At 47.2% G+C, this 19685-nt stretch overlaps 8 protein-coding genes across 9 annotated transcripts; 3 read left to right on the top strand and 5 right to left on the bottom strand.

The window, feature by feature from the left end:
• Positions 1-62: 62 nt before the first annotated feature.
• On the bottom strand, positions 63-2720 carry LOC108024829 (nucleolar protein dao-5). Its single transcript, XM_017094960.3, has 4 exons — positions 2600-2720; positions 1066-2535; positions 935-1015; positions 63-880 (listed from the first exon to the last, which is right to left on the bottom strand). The coding sequence occupies exons 1-4, from the start codon at positions 2613-2615 to the stop codon at positions 234-236; spliced, it is 2214 nt and encodes a 737-aa protein (XP_016950449.1). The 5' UTR covers positions 2616-2720; the 3' UTR covers positions 63-233.
• Positions 2721-3363: 643 nt separating this feature from the next.
• On the top strand, positions 3364-6859 carry LOC108024698 (endoplasmin). Its single transcript, XM_017094776.3, has 5 exons — positions 3364-3546; positions 3624-3713; positions 3819-3901; positions 3981-5233; positions 5637-6859. Exons 1-5 carry the CDS (start codon positions 3507-3509, stop codon positions 6532-6534), a joined length of 2364 nt encoding a protein of 787 aa, XP_016950265.1. The 5' UTR covers positions 3364-3506; the 3' UTR covers positions 6535-6859.
• Positions 6856-9029, bottom strand: LOC108024699 (uncharacterized protein CG4951). 2 transcript variants are annotated; one of them, XM_017094777.3, is made up of 7 exons: positions 8908-9029; positions 8398-8852; positions 7879-8085; positions 7718-7810; positions 7487-7654; positions 7205-7412; positions 6856-7149 (listed from the first exon to the last, which is right to left on the bottom strand). In XM_017094777.3, exons 1-7 carry the CDS (start codon positions 8956-8958, stop codon positions 6973-6975), a joined length of 1359 nt encoding a protein of 452 aa, XP_016950266.1. In that variant the 5' UTR covers positions 8959-9029; the 3' UTR covers positions 6856-6972. The 2 variants fall into 2 exon arrangements, with proteins under 2 accessions (XP_016950266.1, XP_050744433.1); XM_050888476.1 differs by having other exon boundaries at positions 8398-8847; positions 8908-8998.
• A 957-nt stretch (positions 9030-9986) lies between these two features.
• On the top strand, positions 9987-12367 carry LOC108024738 (neprilysin-4). Its single transcript, XM_017094835.3, has 2 exons — positions 9987-11222; positions 11286-12367. The coding sequence occupies exons 1-2, from the start codon at positions 10074-10076 to the stop codon at positions 12291-12293; spliced, it is 2157 nt and encodes a 718-aa protein (XP_016950324.1). The 5' UTR covers positions 9987-10073; the 3' UTR covers positions 12294-12367.
• Positions 12368-12495: 128 nt separating this feature from the next.
• LOC108024740 (mitochondrial transcription rescue factor 1) lies at positions 12496-13469 on the bottom strand. Its single transcript, XM_017094837.3, has 3 exons — positions 13048-13469; positions 12910-12982; positions 12496-12850 (listed from the first exon to the last, which is right to left on the bottom strand). Exons 1-3 carry the CDS (start codon positions 13338-13340, stop codon positions 12647-12649), a joined length of 570 nt encoding a protein of 189 aa, XP_016950326.1. The 5' UTR covers positions 13341-13469; the 3' UTR covers positions 12496-12646.
• Positions 13431-14507, bottom strand: LOC108024739 (uncharacterized). The gene is made up of 2 exons (XM_017094836.3): positions 14328-14507; positions 13431-14268 (listed from the first exon to the last, which is right to left on the bottom strand). Exons 1-2 carry the CDS (start codon positions 14423-14425, stop codon positions 13431-13433), a joined length of 936 nt encoding a protein of 311 aa, XP_016950325.1. The 5' UTR covers positions 14426-14507.
• Positions 14508-14632: 125 nt separating this feature from the next.
• LOC108024312 (uncharacterized) lies at positions 14633-15925 on the bottom strand. The gene is made up of 2 exons (XM_044095422.2): positions 15378-15925; positions 14633-15314 (listed from the first exon to the last, which is right to left on the bottom strand). Exons 1-2 carry the CDS (start codon positions 15895-15897, stop codon positions 14644-14646), a joined length of 1191 nt encoding a protein of 396 aa, XP_043951357.1. The 5' UTR covers positions 15898-15925; the 3' UTR covers positions 14633-14643.
• Positions 15926-16144: 219 nt separating this feature from the next.
• On the top strand, positions 16145-19684 carry LOC108024644 (116 kDa U5 small nuclear ribonucleoprotein component). The gene is made up of 7 exons (XM_017094694.3): positions 16145-16273; positions 16400-16521; positions 16583-17251; positions 17309-17400; positions 17469-17660; positions 17723-19225; positions 19286-19684. Exons 2-7 carry the CDS (start codon positions 16408-16410, stop codon positions 19641-19643), a joined length of 2928 nt encoding a protein of 975 aa, XP_016950183.1. The 5' UTR covers positions 16145-16273; positions 16400-16407; the 3' UTR covers positions 19644-19684.
• The last annotated feature ends 1 nt before the right edge of the window (position 19685 follows it).

The raw sequence follows: 19685 nt of genomic DNA, 5'->3' as shown, positions 1-19685 counted from the left end.
ATTTTTAACCCAAGAACCCACAAATTGTACCCTCAGCCGTAAATTTATCTATAGATTAAATATTTAATATTTTTTGTTTTAATAATGTACATCAAATATAATAGGTAATAATTTCATAAAAATTATGTGCGTAATGACAGAGGAAAACAAATTTATTGGATCCAGCTGAAAAATAAAAACCTGCCTGCGAATATAAAAGGGTAAATAAAGAGTTAACGCTACAACTTAAGAAACTATTCCTCTTCCAGGTGTCGACGGTGCTGCATTTGGAGCTCGAAGCGTCGATTGAGGCGCACTCCGCGAATGAACTCCCCCTTCTCCTTCTGGTCCTTGGTTGTCCTGCCCTTGAACATTTCAATGCGCCGCTGGCGTCGCTCGGCCAACTTGTTGTCCTGCGAGTCTGCCGGTCTGCTGGAAAAGGTGGCGTTGAAGGTCTTGACCGTGGAGGTGGACAAATTGAAAGCTGGCTTCGGAGCGTTGAATGTCTTGACCGTGGAGGTGGACAGATTGAAGGCTGGCTTCGGAGCCACATTCAGGGCGGGAGCGGTGGTCTTCAAGGGCAATCGGGATGAGTTAAGCTTCTCTAAGGGATGCTCAATCACCATGCTTCGATCGGCGGTCATGTCGATTTTCTTCAACGCCTTTGGACGGGGGCGCTCCTCCACTGAAGAGGAGCTCTGTGCCTTCTTGGCCGTCGGCCCTGGTAGCTGCTTCTGCACTGAGTTGGTCAGCACTTTGGCGCGTTCCGCCTTCCGCTCAACGTGATCCAGCAGGCTTTCCATCTTGGCAAACTGCTTCTCATGCATGGCAGCGAAGTTGGGCATCTTGGTGCGCTTGTTCACCTTGCTGGGCGTGATGGTTCTGTTCAGCGGTATAACTCCTGGGGGTTAAACCATTTATATTATTGGGAAAATAAATCTGACTATAGACTTACCCTTGCTGGGCTTGGGAATCCTGCTCGCTTTGCAGCGGTTTTCATCCAATGACTTTGAGCGCCTGCGGCGATTATTAACATCTGAAAAAGCAGGTTAGCTAAAAGTCTAAGAATATGTGTAAGAAACTCACTAGTTTTCTGAAGTCCCTTCCATCGTTTATCAATGTCCTCGACATTGGCAATCTCAATGGGACTGTGAAAGGACACAGTTCGCGACATGGTGTTATTCCAATCGCTGGCCGACTTAGAACGTTTGCGTTCGTACTTCGGTTCTTCGGGCTTTATGAAGTCCTTGATCATGTGCCTTTTATCAAATTTCTCAACTGTTTCGGTGAAATTAAACATGGGCTTTGCCTTATAGGGCGTGGGGAAGCGAAAGCCCTTCGACTTCCTGGGCTTCGATCCCTTTGGCGAGGCTACATTGGCCAGATTCAAAAGTGTTTCGTCCTGGTCATCTGCTGTGGTAAGAACCACTTTGATCGCCGGTTTCTCCTCAGGAATTTCGGGCTTGGGCACGCAAGCTTCTGGTTCTTTATCGGGACTAACCACGAGGATAACACTAGCATCCAGATGCGAGGTGTTAACCAGGATAACACTTTCATCTGCGTCTATTTTCTCCTCGGCATCGTAGGTGGTGTTGAGGGGCGACTTCTCTGGTTCATCCAGATCTTCAGTTTCCATCAAGAGTGGGGGCATCTCTTCCTCAGGAATGGTTTGCTCATGAGCCACGGTTTCTTCTTCATTCTGATCAGCAGGCTGTGTGGTTTCACCAGCTTTTTCATATTTCTCCTCATGTTTCTGACCATCATTATCTTCTACTGTACTCAACTTGGCTTCAACTTCGACCGCATCCTCTTCATTCTTGTCCTGTGGCACATTTAATGTGGTCTCCCCAGCCTGGATATCTGGTTCATCATCCTGGGTATCCATTTCTAGAGGGGACAAGCCCAGTTCATCTATATCGGCTTCAGCTACCTTGTTATATTTGGATTGATTTTGCTCCTTGCTGTCTGCTGCCTGGGGTTCATCAAGCTGCCCCACTTCCTCTGACAAGTCTGTTGGAACCTCTGTGGTAGCCTTTGGATCCTGGGCCTTCTCCTCTGGTACTACCAGCTCTGTTTCCTGCTTTTCCTCAATCTTATCCTCTGGCATCTCCTTCTCCGTTTTCTGCTTCTTAGTGGCCATGCGCTTGGACTTGCGGCTGCGCTTGCGCGAATTCCTGCCCACCTCCGCGGAGCTCCACTTGTGGGTAGAGGGCTCCCCATCCTCGGGATCTGCTGCTAGTGTCTCGGCTATAACCTTCTTGGCGGATCTTACAATGATGTCATCGTAGTCGATCGCAGGACGCACGCTCTTCCTGCAACTGCGTCGCGGGGTTTCGGTGGCTGGGCGCAGATTGCCAGGAGAGCCCGGCGTCTTGGGAGGATCGGGGTGGGTTGGCGACTCCTTCTCCGAGGTGGCGTTCATTCGCCGGAGCACAGCTCTGCGCGTTTTCCTGGCCACAGGAGTGCCCGCAGCGGCTGAAATTTCCGCATTCCGATTGGCGTCTTCGTTTTCCTGGTCGTTCGGCGCCAAGACGCCAACATCGATAGCGTCCTTATCTGCAGAAATAGGGGGAAAGCAATATAGAGACCAACTAATGCGTACACTTCACTTTGTATTTACCAATATTTGACTCCATTTGTACTTTGTTTTTTCGAGTTTTCCTTTAAATAGACTGAAAATAAAATGCTAGCGAAATTCAATCTGTACGTTTTTTTTGAAGCTGGGTAGTGATGTACAAAACATCGAAGCAACGACTATCGATTCGAAGCTGATATCGACACTTGCCCATCGCTAGCAGAGCGTCTAGCGAGTACACACACCTGACTTAGCGAAGACACCTTCCCACCAACAGTGATTTAAGAGTATTTAAGTAGAATGACAGAACGGTCTCTCTAAAACGTATTTAAATTTTCTAATCCTTTCCCACTGTTAAAAAATCGTTATATCGCAACGTTTCAGTTAGCAAACCGTTAGATTTATAATAATTTTTAAATTTATATATAATCATTTTTATTTAAACCCTTGATTGTCAATAAAAACCTAAAACGGCTTAATAGAAGAAGAATACGCCCCCAATAGATTTTTCCAGAACCTTTTCTCCAGCCCTGCGACAAATCAGTTGCTGCCAGTCTAGCTATAAGATCTAGCGGTTTTCCAATTACGACTGGCGGAATGAATTGTTTGTTTACAGACTACACTGGAAACATGAATGATCAGTTGCTTGATAAGCTCTCTAAAAAAACTATATAACTTAATAAAAATAATAATCTAGCTTATTTCAGCTACCTTTCTAATCTGGCTACTTTTAGCCTTTTTCATTGGCTACTTTTTCTTGTCACCCGAAGAGCTGGCAACCCTGTCTCCGTGGGGGATTTAAAGGCCGATTCCCCTTGCGTCTGCGTCATTTAACCAGAAATCAAAGCGGGCGTCGCAAGTGCGGGATAATTTATTGCCTTTGTTATTCGTGACGTGGCCTTTTGCCGGAGCAACTGATAGCTCGTCCTCGTAAATCCAGTTATCTGCGATCATGAAGTACTTTTTGCTGTTGGGGCTGCTGCTTTTCGCAGGTACGTTGCGTTTTGCCACGCCGCAAACGGCGCCGAAATACCGGTGTTTTAACCTAATTAATTTGTGTGCTGGTTAGGCATCAGTCAAATCGCCGCCGAGGAGGATGAAGCGGCCACGGAGACCATCGACCTGGACCTGGGATCCTTCAAGGAGGGCTCCCGAACCGGTACGTAGACACGCCCCCCCGCGACTTGTGCAAATTTCGTTGGTACACGTCAGCGTTCCGAATGAGTCCCAATAACCGCCCCTTTTATCTATTCCGCATCTGCAGACGCCGAAACGCTGAAGCGCGAGGAGGAGGCCATCCAACTGGATGGACTGAACGTGGCCCAACTGAAGGAGATCCGCGAGAAGGTGGGTTCGCAGCGGATGATGCTTTAGTTACACGTATGACCGGGATTTCCCTTCTCTTTTCTCCCTCGTCACCCTGCAGGCCGAGAAGTTTACCTTCCAGACGGAGGTCAACCGCATGATGAAGCTCATCATCAACTCGCTGTACCGCAACAAGGAGATCTTCCTGCGTGAACTGATCTCCAACGCCTCCGATGCCATCGACAAGATCCGCCTGCTGGCCCTGTCCAACAGCAAGGAGCTGGAGACCAATCCGGAGCTGCACATCCGCATCAAGGCCGACAAGGAGAACAAGGCGCTGCACATCATGGACTCCGGCATTGGCATGACCCACCAGGATCTGATCAACAACCTGGGCACAATTGCCAAGTCGGGCACTGCCGATTTCCTGGCCAAGATGCAGGATCCCAGCAAGGCGGAGGGACAGGACATGAACGACATGATCGGACAGTTCGGTGTGGGCTTCTACTCGGCCTTCCTGGTCGCCGACCGTGTGGTGGTGACCACCAAGCACAACGACGACAAGCAGTACATCTGGGAGTCGGACGCCAACAGCTTCAGCATCACCGAGGATCCCCGCGGCGATACCCTGAAGCGTGGATCCGTGATCTCGCTGTATCTGAAGGAGGAGGCCCAGGACTTCCTGGAGCAGGACACCGTCCGCGAGCTCATCCGCAAGTACTCGCAGTTCATTAACTTCCCCATCCGCCTGTGGACCAGCAAGACTGTCGAGGAGGAGGTGCCCGTGGAGGAGGAGGCCAAGCCCGAGAAGAGCGAGGATGATGTGGAGGATGAGGACGCCAAGGTCGAGGAAGCCGAGGACGAGAAGCCCAAGACCAAGAAGGTCTCGAAGACCACCTGGGACTGGACCCTGATCAACGACAGCAAGCCCATCTGGACCCGCAAGCCCGCCGAGGTGACCGAGGATGAGTACACCAGCTTCTACAAGAGCCTGACCAAGGACTCCAGCGAGCCCCTGTCCCAGACGCACTTCATCGCCGAGGGTGAGGTGACCTTCAAGAGTTTGCTCTACGTGCCCAAGGTGCAGCCATCCGAGTCCTTCAACCGCTACGGCACCAAGTCGGACAACATCAAGCTGTACGTGCGCCGCGTCTTCATCACCGACGAGTTCAACGACATGATGCCCAACTATCTGAACTTCATCCGCGGTGTCGTCGACTCCGATGATCTGCCCCTCAACGTTTCCCGCGAGACCCTGCAGCAGCACAAGCTCATCAAGGTGATCAAGAAGAAGCTGGTCCGCAAGGTGCTCGATATGCTGAAGAAGATCGACAAGGAGGCCTATGAGAAGTTCTGGAAGGAGTTCTCCACCAAGTAAGTGTCGTTCATTATCTCTTTTATAAGGTACAAATGGGGGGCTGATAAGATATCCGCAGAATCCATTCAATTTTGCAATATTGACCGTAGTGACGTGTAGTTTTATTCGCAGTGATAAGAGTTCACTTTTCCGGTGAACTTGGGTTTTTATAGAAAGCTTTTGTTTATATATTTCTCCCGAAATGTTAATTTTACTTTTGGAATTTCCGTGGCATTTTTTATTATATTTTATAAAACACAGATAAGATAAGAATTTCCTCCAAGCCCACGTAATATTAAAATACTGACCATAGTGACGTGGAAAATTAAAAGGAATTTATTTTTTCAAGGAATTCTATTAACTGTTTAGCTTTTTAATAATATATTCGTTGCTAATAACCATTATTTCTTGAAATTACAGCATCAAATTGGGCGTGATGGAGGATCCCAGCAACCGATCGCGTCTCGCCAAGCTGCTCCGCTTCCAGACCTCCAACGGCAAGGGCGTCACCTCGCTGGCCGAGTACAAGGAGCGCATGAAGGCCAAGCAGGAGCACATCTACTACATCGCCGGTGCCAACCGCGCTGAGGTCGAGAAGTCGCCCTTCGTTGAGCGTCTGCTGTCCAAGGGCTACGAGGTCCTGTACCTGGTGGAGGCCGTCGATGAGTACTGCATCTCCGCCCTGCCCGAGTTCGATGGCAAGAAGTTCCAGAACGTGGCCAAGGAGGGTTTCCAGCTGAACGAGTCCGAGAAGAGCAAGAAGAACTTCGAGTCGCTGAAGAGCACCTTCGAGCCGCTTGTCAAATGGTTGAACGATGTGGCTCTCAAGGATCAGATCTCCAAGGCCCAGGTGTCCGAGCGTCTGAGCAACTCGCCGTGCGCCCTGGTGGCGGGCGTCTTTGGCTGGACCGGCAACATGGAGCGTCTGGCCATGTCCAATGCCCACCAGAAGTCCGACGATCCGCAGCGCACCTACTACCTCAACCAGAAAAAGACCCTCGAGATTAACCCCAGGCATCCTCTGATGCGCGAGCTCCTGCGTCGCGTGGAGGCCGATGAGGCTGATGATACCGCCAAGGACATGGCTGTGATGATGTTCCGCACTGCCACTCTGCGGTCTGGATACATGCTCCAGGAGACTTCCCAGTTCGCCGACAGCATTGAGCAGATGATGCGCCAGACTTTGGGAGTCTCGCAGGACGAACAGGTGGAGATCGATGAGGAGGAGGAGGACGATGCTGAGGAGCCGGCGACCGCCAGCCAGGAGAGCGCAAGCGCCGACGACGAGGAGGAGGATCAGCAGCACGACGAGCTTTAAACTGCATCACAAATAGTCCACATAGATTGTACATACGAGTGTGGAGGTCAGACTGAGTTTTAAACAACCACTTGCCGGGCGATTCATCAACATTACTTACTCGCTAGCATGTCCTTAGATTTTAAGTAAAGCAATTTCGTAATCCTTCGCCCACGTTGTCATCGCCGCCAGTCGTCCAGAGTGCTCTCTCCATTACACCCAACCCACTCTCTACATTCGGTTGCTCAAGCGTTTTCTTTTTTCGAAAGCACATGAATTATGTATTTATACAATGTAATGAGTAATACAGAACAGATTCCATTCAAAATAAAGAAAGACAAATGAATTTTAACAAGTGTTTATTCCATAACAAAGTTTAAAAGTGGCAAGATCTGCAGTTGCCACATTTATATATCTTAAATGCAGTGATAAAATATCCTAGTGTAAAGCAGGATGGGATCAGTCATCCAGATCGGAACACAATGGCTCATTATTGAAGGCCTTCAGATAGGAGCTGTACTTCGTTTGGTCGCGGATTTGCTGCAGTGCGTCCGAATGTGATAGCTTGTACGTGTCCATAAAGAGGCGCACTATCCACAGTGGCAGCAATCCGTTTACAAGCAGCGTCGTGTGGTTCTGATGATCGGGAAGTATTCAGATATGTGCAATTCTAAGAAAGCCCCAAACTTACGCTTCGACTGCTGTAGACCTCGCCCAGTTTCTTTAGCATCTTCTGGTGAATGTTCGTGTTGAGTATGTCAATGATCTCCATGTGATCAATGTTCATATAGCCCACAGTGCGCGGCTTGAACTCCCGCTCCTTGAACAGCTTATCGAAGTCGCTGCGATACATTTCGAAAGTGTTCATGACATCGTCTTCACCCAATTCCTTCAAGAGTCTGAGGCAATCAAAAGATCAGAGGTTGAAGGCAATTTCGTAAGCGCTTTATTTTCATCCAGTTGAATCACTTACAAAATCTCAACTTCTCGCGGCTTGGGCATGTCCAGCATGCTGTCCAGCTGCTGCAGAGCATCGAACCGGGCTCCGTCCATCTGCTCCACCTTCAGAGCCTTGGCAGGCGTTGGCGAAACTCGTTTCACCTTGGACTTGGAACCCTTGCTCTTGCTGGCCCTCGCCTCGCTGAAAATTCACCCAGAGAAATGGTTAATATCGGTCTACACAGCCCAAAAATTCAACGCGTACCCTAAGACGTAATTTTTAAAGCGACCTGGAGGCATGGGTGATCGGCCGGAGCGGCGGGCGGGTTTGGACTCGACGGAGCTGGCTCTGGAATTTCTGCGAATACATCAATACGCCTTGATTCCTCTAACATCTTCTAGCAAATGCCGTTCCCAATAACTTACCTTTGTACTGGACTCTGGGCTCGCTTTATGCGGTTCGCTTGCCGAGAAGAGGTTCCGCTGCTGCTGGAGGACTTCTCCTTTTCGCCACCCTGGGAAATGGATCTGCGTTCGCGCTTGACCTTGGCAGGCGGTTGGCGGCACGAGCCAAAAATATCACCATCATCTTCGTCGTCGTCGGCGTCTATGTGCTTGGGCTTTGAGGTGGCTCTAAAGGGAATATGTTTGAGACATACAGGATAATCAGATATCAGAAATCGGGATTACTTTCCCAGAATTTACAGAGTGTAATTCTGGCTAAATAAAGTAGCATAGGCAACTTAATCATTGTCAATATTTAAAAAGGCACTAAAGCTAGATGGCTACATACAAAAGCAATGAAAGCCTTAAAAATACTTGTAAACTATATAGCAGAAGACTCTAGATGTCTCTAGCTGTGACTTGCTAATCGTTCTAAAGATACGAAACATCAAGATTACATAGGTTACTAACTAAAGGAATGTTCTCTAAAGGGTTTCCTACCCCGCTTTTAGCTTGGATGCCAAGCTGGCTTCTTTGCCCTTGCTAGAATTGCTGTTGCGGCCGGAGCCGTTGGATTCTGCTTCCGTGGCAAGCTTGCGCTTGCTGGGAATGACGGCCACGAAGGTGGTGTCCTCGTGCGTTATGTACTGCAGTTGGAGATCCAGGCTGAGGTCATTGGAGGTCAGTTCCGCGTCGGCCAGCAGGCTGAGCGTGGCAGGATGCGGTTCTTTGGTAGCCTGGACACGCACATTGATGTGATCGATGAGGAGATCGGTGTCCAGCTTGTGGGCCTCCTGCCAGTGCTTCAGGTTCTCCAACAGGCGCCACAGACCGCTCTCGATGCGGGCCCAGCGATCCGCGGTCATCCAGTAGAAGTCATTTTTGGGTTCCCGCTTAAAATGGGTCACAGGTGTCGGCAGCACTTTAAAAGTGCACGCGACGCGGTGGCTCCTGTACTGAAATGCGAACGCATTAGGCCATTGCCGCTGGCAGTGTCTGGTGGGCTTTTACCTGATATATTTGCGATACTAATTGGCAATCTCCGATGGCGGAAAATGACATTTTTACAATACAAAATTTCACTGCGTCCTGGTGTGACCGTTTCGTCGCAAGCCCAACAACAATTAACTTCGGCGACGACTCTGGCAACTCTGCGAGTGTAATGACTATCGGTGTGTCTATCGGTTAGAGACCATGGATTATCGTGTTATCGTAATTAAGGGGCAAAAAAATCTAAATTTAAATTCAAATTAATGAATCAGTTTATCTTACTGTGAAAATAGTTGTTTTTAGATAAATATTATGAAAGAAAACTTACTTTCAAGATACATTTTCATAAGTGAGGTTTTTCTTTATTTTTAAATATAAAGATTTGAAAAAATATTACTACTAACAAAAAGCTATGATTTGTTGTTAAATTTAAAAAGTGGTTCAACTTAGCTTTCGATCTAACTTATTATACCCCTGTTTAGGGTAAAAATAGGGGCGTATGTAGAAACATTTAGATTGGAATGGTTTTACAATTAGCAGAAATTGTAAAAGATTTATTATAAGCATTAATCAAACAAGGTAATAAACTAAGTAAACAAATGAATAAATGAGGCTTTTGCAGAATAATTGAGAGAATCTCAATCAATGAACGCGATAATCAATGAATGTTTCGGAACTTACAAACCCTTATCTCCCACAGCGAGTGGCTTAGGTCAAGTCTTGGCAAGAGAGCAGAACACAGTGCAGCAAAATGGGTTTATTTCTCAATAATTTAATATAATTTAACCCCAATTAACAATCTAAAATATGTAAAATAGAGCGATTTCCAAATAGTGGCTAAGGGACTTTACCTAAGTTCTCATTATAGCTTTCTTAAGTGCCACCGTGCTAATTAATTTTATTCAAATAAATGGAGTAGAATACAAACTTTAGAGGGTGAAAGTGAATTTTATGATGTCATACTGATGCCTTCGCCGAAATCTCGGTTGTCCAGTGTTATTCGCCGATATGGTTGCGAATAATAAAGCACTTGCTGTCCGCATGGGAGAGACTCGGATTCGGCAGTTGTTCAGTTCTCAATCGCATTCCGGATTAAACAGTCGAGCTTGTTGTGTTTTCAAATAATCCGGGTCGATAGATTAGGCGCACTACTTAACCATATATTATACAAACTGCGTGCATGTCCTATGAATCAGGGCAACATGTTTTCCATTTCGAATCACCTGCGACTGCCCTTACTTGCGGGACTAGTCTGCATCCTGATCTGCGGATTTCCGTTGGCCTATGAGGCAAGGAGCATTGGGGATGATTCGCGAGAGAACACGATCACCGATGACACGGCGGAGTACCTTAGATCCTATGGCGCTCTGATGAAGTCCTACATGAACTTCAGCGTCGATCCCTGTGACGATTTCTACGAGTACGCCTGCGGAAACTGGAAGAACGTTAAGCCACCGCAGCGGACAACCAATAAGAGGAGCAATCTCCTGGACATCATCTATACACTGACCGAGGTGACGGAGCAGCTGATGACCAAGACGCAACTGGCCGAGGCACTCAATGTGTCCGCCGAACTCCGCGTTGCGCAAAGGTTCTACAATTCCTGCCTCGCGGCTGAGGTATTTCCGCACCCAGCCGCCGATCCCGCTTATCTATCGCTTATCAGGTCGATTGGTGGTTTCCCGGCCGTCGATGGGGATGCTTGGAACGCGTCCAGGTTCAGCTGGTTCAACATGAGTGCCCATCTCACCAACTATGGCGCTGATGGACTGATCCACGATAAGATCACGCAGTATTATCCCTTCCAGCCGTATTTCAAGCTACCAGAGTTGGGCTTCGACTACAACGTGCACACGGATAATATCGCCAACAAAAGCTCAAGGGCCTACCCGAAGAACGAGAAGCGGATGCACAATTACCTGAAGGCCTTCAATCTCACTGAGGATAAAATCGAATCCGTGATCACGGGCGTCTTTGACTTTTGGCGCGAAGCGCTCGCTATTAAGGACAGGTTTGGAGGTGATGATGACAGGTGTAATGAGCTCTCCGAGCTTTACAATGTGTCTACATTTGGCCAATGGAGGAGCTACTACGAGATCGCCTGGGATGGCAAGGACTTCTATAACGATTCGCTTGCTGTTAATTACTGCGACTTTTACTACACGGAGCTGGACAAGGTGTGCGCCAGGCACCTGGAGGCAGTGGCTAATTATCTGGCCATGAAGCTCCTCTACCGCATGGACGCCAAGCTGTCGGACCAAGAGTACCAAAAAGATCACTGTCTGCTGGTCGTCCAGAGCTCGTTGTCCCATCTCATCAATAAGCTATATATGGCGGTAAGTTGGGAATAGTGGATAAAAACTTAACAAGACGTTTAATCCTACTCCCTTGATCTACAGGAACACTTTAGCGACGACACACATTCCGAAATTTCCGCCATGGTCACGGAGTTGCGAAAGGCCCAGCGTCAGGTGCTCGAGAACGTCGAATGGCTGGACGGGGAGACGCGACGAGAGGCTCTGGTCAAGGAGTCCACCATTACACCGGTAATTGGCAGCTATAAGGACGAGGAGCTCACCGACCTGTTCATCCGTAAAATCGGGAATCTATCGGTGGCTGAGGATGACTACGCCCAGAACATTATCAACGTGCGTAGGTTGGCCACCACCCTGTGGCGGCACAAGGGCCTGCACTTCGAAGATTTTTCCCCAGACGCAAAGCCGATCGCACTGATGATTGGTAATCAGGTGAATGCGTTCTACTACATCTTGGACCACTCGATATATGTCATGGCTGGCATACTGCATCCGCCGGCCTATCACCGTTCGTGGCCCGACTCCCTGAAGTTTGGCACCCTGGGCTACCTTGTTGGTCACGAGTTGACCCACGGTTTCGATACTGTGGGCTCTAGTTTCGACAGCAACGGTCAGATGCGCAACTGGTGGTCGACGAAGTCTGAGGCAGTCTTTCAAGAGCGAGCCAAATGCTATGTGGACCACTATAGCAACTACTTGATTCCTGAGATCAACCGTAGGGTAAATGGCAACGAGACCAAGGATGAGAACATAGCAGACGCCGGAGGATTGACGCAAGCGCTTACCGCCTATCGCAGTCACATGAAGCAGCTGCAGAGAAGGGTTGAGGACAACGAGACAGTGACGCCCAAGAACGAGCAGATGCCCGGCCTCGATTTGTCGCCGGAACAGCTCTTCTTCCTTGGCTTCGCGCAGCTGTGGTGTGCCGCCTACGAGGAGGAGCACTACTGGGAGGAGCTCAACCATGAGCACACCAGCGATAAGTACCGGGTCCTCGGGGCCGTCTCAAACAACAACGACTTCGCCGAGGTCTACAAGTGTGCTCTGGGCACAGCCATGCATCCAAAAGAGGAGTCCTGTCGCATTTGGTAGTTTGATATAAGTATCAACAAAACTTTGATAAAAGTGTAGATACAATAATAAATAAAAAAGGAAACTAAAACAAATTTTTTGGATTTTCCATATGTATATAAATAAAAAGTATTTGAATTGTTCCTTGGTTTGAAATAAATTGAATTCTAAAAAGCTACAATTTTTATAATCTTCCCTAATCTTTACAAAGTCAGTTATGATCATTTTAAATCACACGCTAATTGTTTACTTGCTTTAACTTACTTGATTAGATCCGTTTTATTCCAATTTCAAAAACACTAAGGCAAAGTAGTACAATAAAATGCGAATGTCATTTCGTACTGAGCAGCATCACCTCTTTATCCTAACTTCATTTAATGAGCGACGTGTTCCGAGGATTTAAAGGCGTTGGGTCCTTTGTAGTTCTCCACTAGGAGGGACTTATAGCGCCGCAGGTGCACACTGAGTCCCTCCTCGCGTTCGCTGGCGGAAAGAATGGAGACGCGGGCCACGACCAGGTGAGAGGGATTCGTCTGGCTAAAGCCCCTGATCACATCGATATCATCGCCGATTTCGAGCTGAAAATGGTTTTTTCTAAGCTTGGATTTTACATTTCTACATATGGGTGGCTCCTAACCTGGGCACTCTTCTTGGGCAGCTTTTTTCCATTGACCCTTATCTTGCTTTCATAGAAATTCAGTTCCACTTTGCTGGGTGAGAAGATCATCATGTTTTATAGGAGCATTAAATATGGGTTTTTGGGGAGGATTCTTACTTCCTGGCCATGCCCAGGCCAGCTTTCAGCAGGAGATCAGCACGCAGCGAGTTCACCTTGGTCTTGACCACCTTGGAGTCCCTTTCGTCCTTGAAATCCTCATCATCCTCGTCGTCGCTGTCCAAATCATCCGATGCTCGCGAGGATTTCTTGTCGTATTTCCACAACGCAACGCTGGTGTGTAGAGGAGCTTGAAGCCTGGAGTCGGCTGATGATTTAAGCAGACTTTTGGCTGGAATTGGCAGCCTGAGGGATCTTCCTAGCCTCGTTATTTGACGTAAACTACGGAGCATTTTGTGTGCGAGCGGCTTAAAAATTACGATAACAATCGGAGTAACATAACCTTAAAACTACAGCTGATGCGGCCGCGTTGCCAACTATTTCTAGGATTTGGTTAACTGATTCGACTTTTTGTTTCGCTTCTTTTTGGGTTTCTTGTCGGGATTGGGGCGTACTTGGTGGACAGTAAGGGGTCGATAGTTCTGCAGATTCTTAGGCAGAAAATCATCTTCATCGGGCTCCACTAAATCTTCAATGTGATCCACCTCCATGGGCTCCAAGACGGGGGATTCCTCTTTTCTCACTTCCACCTTTTTACTTTTGGCTTTCATGGCCAAATTGCTGAGCGCATTGCCCAGTTTTTGGGTCTCCATCTGGACATCCTCGCGGTCCAGCCTTATAGAGGGTTTGTCTTCGGAGAAGGATATGAAATCATCATCCCAATCCTTTTTTTCAACTATGGGAAGGGGTTTCTTCACTTCCTCTTCGATGTGTTGAGTATATATTGCCACTTTCTTGGCTTTTTTGTGGATTTTTGGGATTATCTTTTTGGCTGGTTGCGGTGTCCGCTTTCGGGCTGCAACCCATTGCTCGAGCTCCGTACTTATGGAACCCAAATCCAAGGGTAGGGCCAAGCAAACAGCCCTTACCCCAAAAATTTCCTGAGTAAGCTCCTCCATTTTGGGCTGTGCATAGACGGGTGCCGTGGGAACCTTGACGGATGCACTGGTGGCTATGAGACGGATGAGATGTGCTGGTCGCAGGCTTAAGGAAACCAGCAAGCAGGAAAAACGTTGGGAATTTATGGCACGCAGGGAGCTTTCCAGGCCAAGATGAATACCAAATCGAGTGGCAAACGATTTGGTTTCTGTCGCGCTTTTGTCTCTGGCTCTTTGGAGAATCTGACAAAACTGCTGGACTTCCTCATCCGACAAAACAGGACTAAAAGGCAATAAAAACAACCTGTTGATCTGTTCTCCTAAGTAAATTTACTGTCTCACCTGTGCTGTTTATACGGATTAGCCAGAATAGTTCGCAATTTGGGCAGCATTTTCTTCTTGCCCTTGGTTTCTTTCTGTTTTATGTTGGCCAAGCTCATATTTAAGTTATAAAGTGAAGGAAATTGGCAAAATGATTAAGAAATATTAAACAAAACAAAAATGTGTTTGTCTAGTGTGGCAGTTTTTCCACTTTTCAAATATTCTCAACCGTATTGCCAACTGCTTTAATAAAAATACTAAAATTGCCAAACAACACTAAAGTAAAAATGCCGCCATAATTATAATTTAGAATATTTTCCCTTTATTTAAAATATATTTAGTACCAGTAAAGTTCAGGCTCTGTGTCTGAAGTATATTTCAATTTTCGAGGCCTTTGTCTTATAGAATCCTCCACGAGATAAGATGGCCTGGGCGTGGTCGTTTCCTCCTGCCTTTGAATTATTTCAGTAGTTGTTAAATTAAAACCAGATGGTGTTGAACTCTCCACTTCTGTGCTGTCAATCACTGTACCTAGGTATGAGGTTGTAGTTTCTATGCCCGGAGTGGTGCTTATAATTTCCAGCAGAGTTGTAGACGTTATTAGGTTCTCTGTAGAGGTTTCCAATGTTTCAGTTGTAGTATGATACTGATTTTCTGAATAAATTTCAGTGGTTGATTCATATGATTCTGTTGTGAAATCGGTTAACTGGGTAGTTGATTGCGACAAAGTGGTTGATTCTGTAGAAAACTCTCCAATGGTTGTTGATTCCGGCAAAGTTGTAGTAACTGGATTATTTTCTGTAGTACTTAGAAATTCCGTACTACTTGGATTTGTTTCTGTGGACAATTCTAAAGATTCGGGACTGGTTGTCGTAGAATAAACAGTACTTAACTCCGTGTTTTCTGCAGTGGACTCTAAAATACTTGTGCTTGTTTCAGGAGCTTCCGATGTTACGAAAATAGAATCAGTTGTACTCTGATCTTCTGAAGATATGCCAGTGGTTGATTCTGCTGTAAAATCGGTGGATTGGGTAGTTAATTCCGGCCATGATGTTGTTGTCTCCAATATACTTGTGGTTGTTTCAGGAGCTTCCGATGTTACGAAAATAGAATCAGTTGTACTCTGAACTTCTGAAGATATTCCAGTGGTTGATTCACTTGATTCTGTTGTAAAATCGGTAGATTGGGTAGTTGATTCCGGCCATGATGTTGTTGTCTCCAATATACTTGTGGTTGTTTCAGGCTGTTCCGAAGTGATATAACTAGATTCTGTAGTAGAAAATTCAGGCTGCAATGTTGTTGTATCTTCGGTACTACTCGTTGTGCTGGATATTTCTTCAGTTGGCCCATTTGTCGTAGATTCCTTAATGTTTGCTTCTGTAGTTGTGTCCCAAATATCTCCATCGAACGGGTTTGTAAAATTTACAATTTGCGGCTTGTAAGGTTCGTAGACTTTTGCCTTATACGGCTTGTGGTTTTTTATGTACTCTTTGGCTATTGTAATCCATTCGTCGCGATCAAGAATTCTATTTAAATCTCTACTTGAAGTCACAAAATGTGCCATTAAAAGAAGCAAACACAATTTCTTCATGATGATGCTGACGCCTTCGGTTGACACTTTCGACTAATTACTTTGGGCAACTGCAGTGCAATATAAACCTTAGGGTCTGCCTTCTTTTATTCTCAAATCGCAACTACCTGCTTTACCTGCTGGGGAAAACGTTAATTATGCCTAATGAGCGGGGATTTCAAATTTTCCCGCCAGGGCTGCGAGCGTTTCAACAATGTTGTGTTGGCAATGCCGTTAACAATGCCGGCGTTTTCACAGCTGTTCGATTTTTGAGAAGAAGAAGAACAGCGTGTTTGCAATCCGCGTTTTTGTGTAAAAATTGTAAAATATTAATTTATTTGCCATTTTTATAAGATTTCTCAACAGAAATAGTAAACGGAAGGTGTTCTTACCTTTGGTAAGTGGTTGAATATAAATTAAACTAGTCCGAATAATTATTTTGAGCCACTGCGAAAGTTTACAAATTTTTGAGACGCCGCCGGCCAATTTGGAATGAAAATATTTAAAAATATATTTTTTTCAGCATTTAATATGGATTCCGATTTGTACGATGAGTTTGGCAACTATATTGGCCCCGACCTAGACAGCGACGAGGATGATGACCAGAGCATTTACGGGCAACCCGATGTGCAAGATGATCCAGAGGTTTTTATGCGTAAAAAAAGTATAAAAAGTGTATATAAAAACATTTGCTCTTCACTAAAAGGACGCCATGGACGAGGATGAGGTGGAGCCGCAGGAGGACGAGGATAAGGAAGTGACCGCCGTGGTTTTGCACGAGGACAAACGCTATTATCCCTCGGCGGTTGAGGTCTACGGGCCAGATGTGGAGACCATTGTCCAGGAGGAGGACGCTCAGCCGCTGGACAAGCCGCTCATCGAGCCGGTGAAGAAGCTCAAGTTCCAGATCAAGGAGCAGGACATGCAGGAGACCACCTACGACATGGAATTCATGGCCGATCTGATGGACACACCACCTCTTATCCGCAACGTGGCGTTGGTTGGTCACCTTCACCACGGCAAGACCACCTTTGTTGACTGCCTCATCCGGCAGACGCATCCGCAGTTCGAGAACATGGAGGAGCGCCAGTTGCGCTACACGGACACCCTGTTTACGGAGCAGGAGCGCGGTTGCAGCATCAAGGCAACGCCCGTAACGCTTGTCCTGCAGGATGTCAAGCAGAAGAGCTACTTGCTCAACATCTTCGACACCCCGGGACATGTCAACTTCTCGGACGAGGCCACCGCCGCCATGCGAATGTGCGATGGCGTGGTTCTGTTCATCGATGCCGCCGAAGGCGTTATGCTGAACACGGAGCGGCTGCTAAAACACGCGGTGCAGGAGCGCCAGGCCATCACCGTGTGCATAAACAAGGTGAGTTATTATATTATAGCGTTTTGGGTCCATCTAATGGTTTTCTTTGACTCGCAGATTGATCGTCTCATCCTTGAGTTGAAGCTACCGCCCCAGGATGCCTATTTCAAGCTCAAGCACATTGTGGAGGAGGTCAATGGGCTGCTCAGGTGAGTTAGCTTCAGCAAAACCAACTAATTACTTCAAAAGCATAAGTTTAATAATATTTTTCCTGCAGCACCTATGGCGCCGCTGATGATAACCTGCTGGTTTCGCCCATTCTGGGCAACGTTTGCTTTGCCAGTTCCTTGTACGGCTTTTGTTTTACTCTGAAATCATTTGCGAAACTGTATGCTGACACTTATGAGGGCGTGGCGTACCTGGACTTTGCCAAGCGCCTCTGGGGCGACATGTACTTCAACAGCAAAACGTAAGTGGCTTTATTTATATCAATAATAAAATACAACAATTTGATTTCTCATTTTTTAAAAGGCGCAAATTCTCCAAGAAGCAGCCGCATAATTCGGCACAACGCAGCTTTGTGGAGTTCATTCTGGAGCCCATGTACAAGCTGATCGCCCAGGTGGTTGGTGATGTGGACACCACTTTGGCGGACACCCTGGCCGAGCTAAATGTGCGCGTCTCCAAAGAGGAGATGAAGTCCAACATACGACCTTTGTTGCGACTCGTATGCAATCGTTTCATGGGCGACTGCAGCGGCTTTGTCGACATGTGCGTGGAGCACATTAAATCTCCTTTGGAAAATGCCAAGCGGAAGGTAGACCATATTTACACGGGACCTAAAGAGGGTGACATATATCGAGATATGATATCGTGCAATCAGTACGGCACTCTCATGGTGCACAGCTCCAAGATGTATCCCAACGACGACTGTACCTTCTTTCAAGTTCTGGCGAGGATTGTCTCTGGCACCCTACACGCTGGACAGGAGGTGCGAGTCCTAGGAGAGAACTACACGCTGCAGGACGAGGAAGATTCCCGCATACTACAGGTGGGCCGTCTATGGGTATTCGAGTCTCGCTATAAAGTGGAGCTAAATCGAGTTCCCGCCGGAAATTGGGTGCTTATCGAAGGCATCGATCAGTGCATCGTTAAGACCTCCACGATTGTGGACATTAATGTCCCTGAGGACCTCTACATATTCCGTCCCTTGAAGTTTAATACCCAGAGCATTATAAAGATTGCTGTGGAGCCTGTCAATCCCTCTGAGCTCCCCAAGATGTTGGATGGCCTCCGTAAAGTGAACAAATCTTATCCGCTGCTTTCGACGAGAGTCGAAGAGTCGGGAGAGCACGTTATCCTGGGCACTGGTGAGCTGTACCTTGATTGTGTGATGCACGACCTGCGGAAAATGTACTCGGAGATTGACATCAAAGTGGCGGATCCTGTGGTGGCTTTCTGCGAAACAGTTGTCGAAACCAGTTCGCTGAAATGTTTTGCCGAAACCCCGAATAAGAAGAACAAAATAACTATGATTTCGGAGCCACTCGAGAAGGGTCTAGCCGAGGACATTGAGAATGGAACTGTCTGCATAAACTGGAACAAAAAACGAATTGGAGAGTTTTTCCAGGTCAACTACGATTGGGATCTGCTGGCGGCGCGTTCCATTTGGGCCTTTGGTCCCGACACAACGGGACCAAATATCCTCGTGGACGACACCCTGCCCTCGGAAGTGGACAAGAATCTTTTAACAGCAGTGAAGGATTCGATTGTGCAGGGCTTCCAGTGGGGCACGCGTGAAGGTCCACTTTGCGAGGAGCCCATTCGAAATGTGAAGTTCAAGATCCTCGATGGAGTTATCGCAAACGAGGCATTGCACCGCGGCGGCGGACAGATCATTCCAACAGCTCGTCGAGTGGCCTACTCTGCGTTTCTGATGGCCACACCGCGTCTGATGGAACCGTATCTATTTGTGGAGGTTCAGGCGCCGGCGGATTGTGTGTCTGCTGTCTATACTGTGCTGGCCAGACGAAGGTGAGTTTGATTTTCTTTTATCCCTGTATTAACCTATTAATTGTATTATGCCTTCTACAGAGGACATGTAACGCAGGATGCTCCGGTTTCGGGTTCTCCTATCTACACGATCAAAGCCTTCATACCCGCCATTGATTCATTTGGTTTCGAAACGGATCTCCGCACGCACACCCAAGGTCAGGCCTTTTGTCTTTCGGTGTTCCATCACTGGCAGATAGTGCCTGGCGATCCGCTGGACAAGAGCATCATTATCCGGCCCCTGGAGCCGCAGCAGGCATCCCACTTGGCGCGAGAGTTTATGATCAAGACCCGCCGCAGGAAGGGTCTCTCCGAGGATGTGTCCATCAACAAGTTCTTCGACGATCCCATGTTGCTGGAATTGGCTCGCCAGGATGTTCTGGTCAACTACCCCCTGTAGGGTCAAGAATCCAAGTAAAACGAATAAAACTCTTAGACATAC

Source organism: Drosophila biarmipes, chromosome 3R (assembly GCF_025231255.1).
Source record: "Drosophila biarmipes strain raj3 chromosome 3R, RU_DBia_V1.1, whole genome shotgun sequence".
Taxonomy (NCBI): domain Eukaryota; kingdom Metazoa; phylum Arthropoda; class Insecta; order Diptera; family Drosophilidae; genus Drosophila; species Drosophila biarmipes.
The sequence above is the reverse complement of the archived record's forward strand: the minus strand, read 5'-3'. Positions and strand labels throughout refer to the sequence as shown.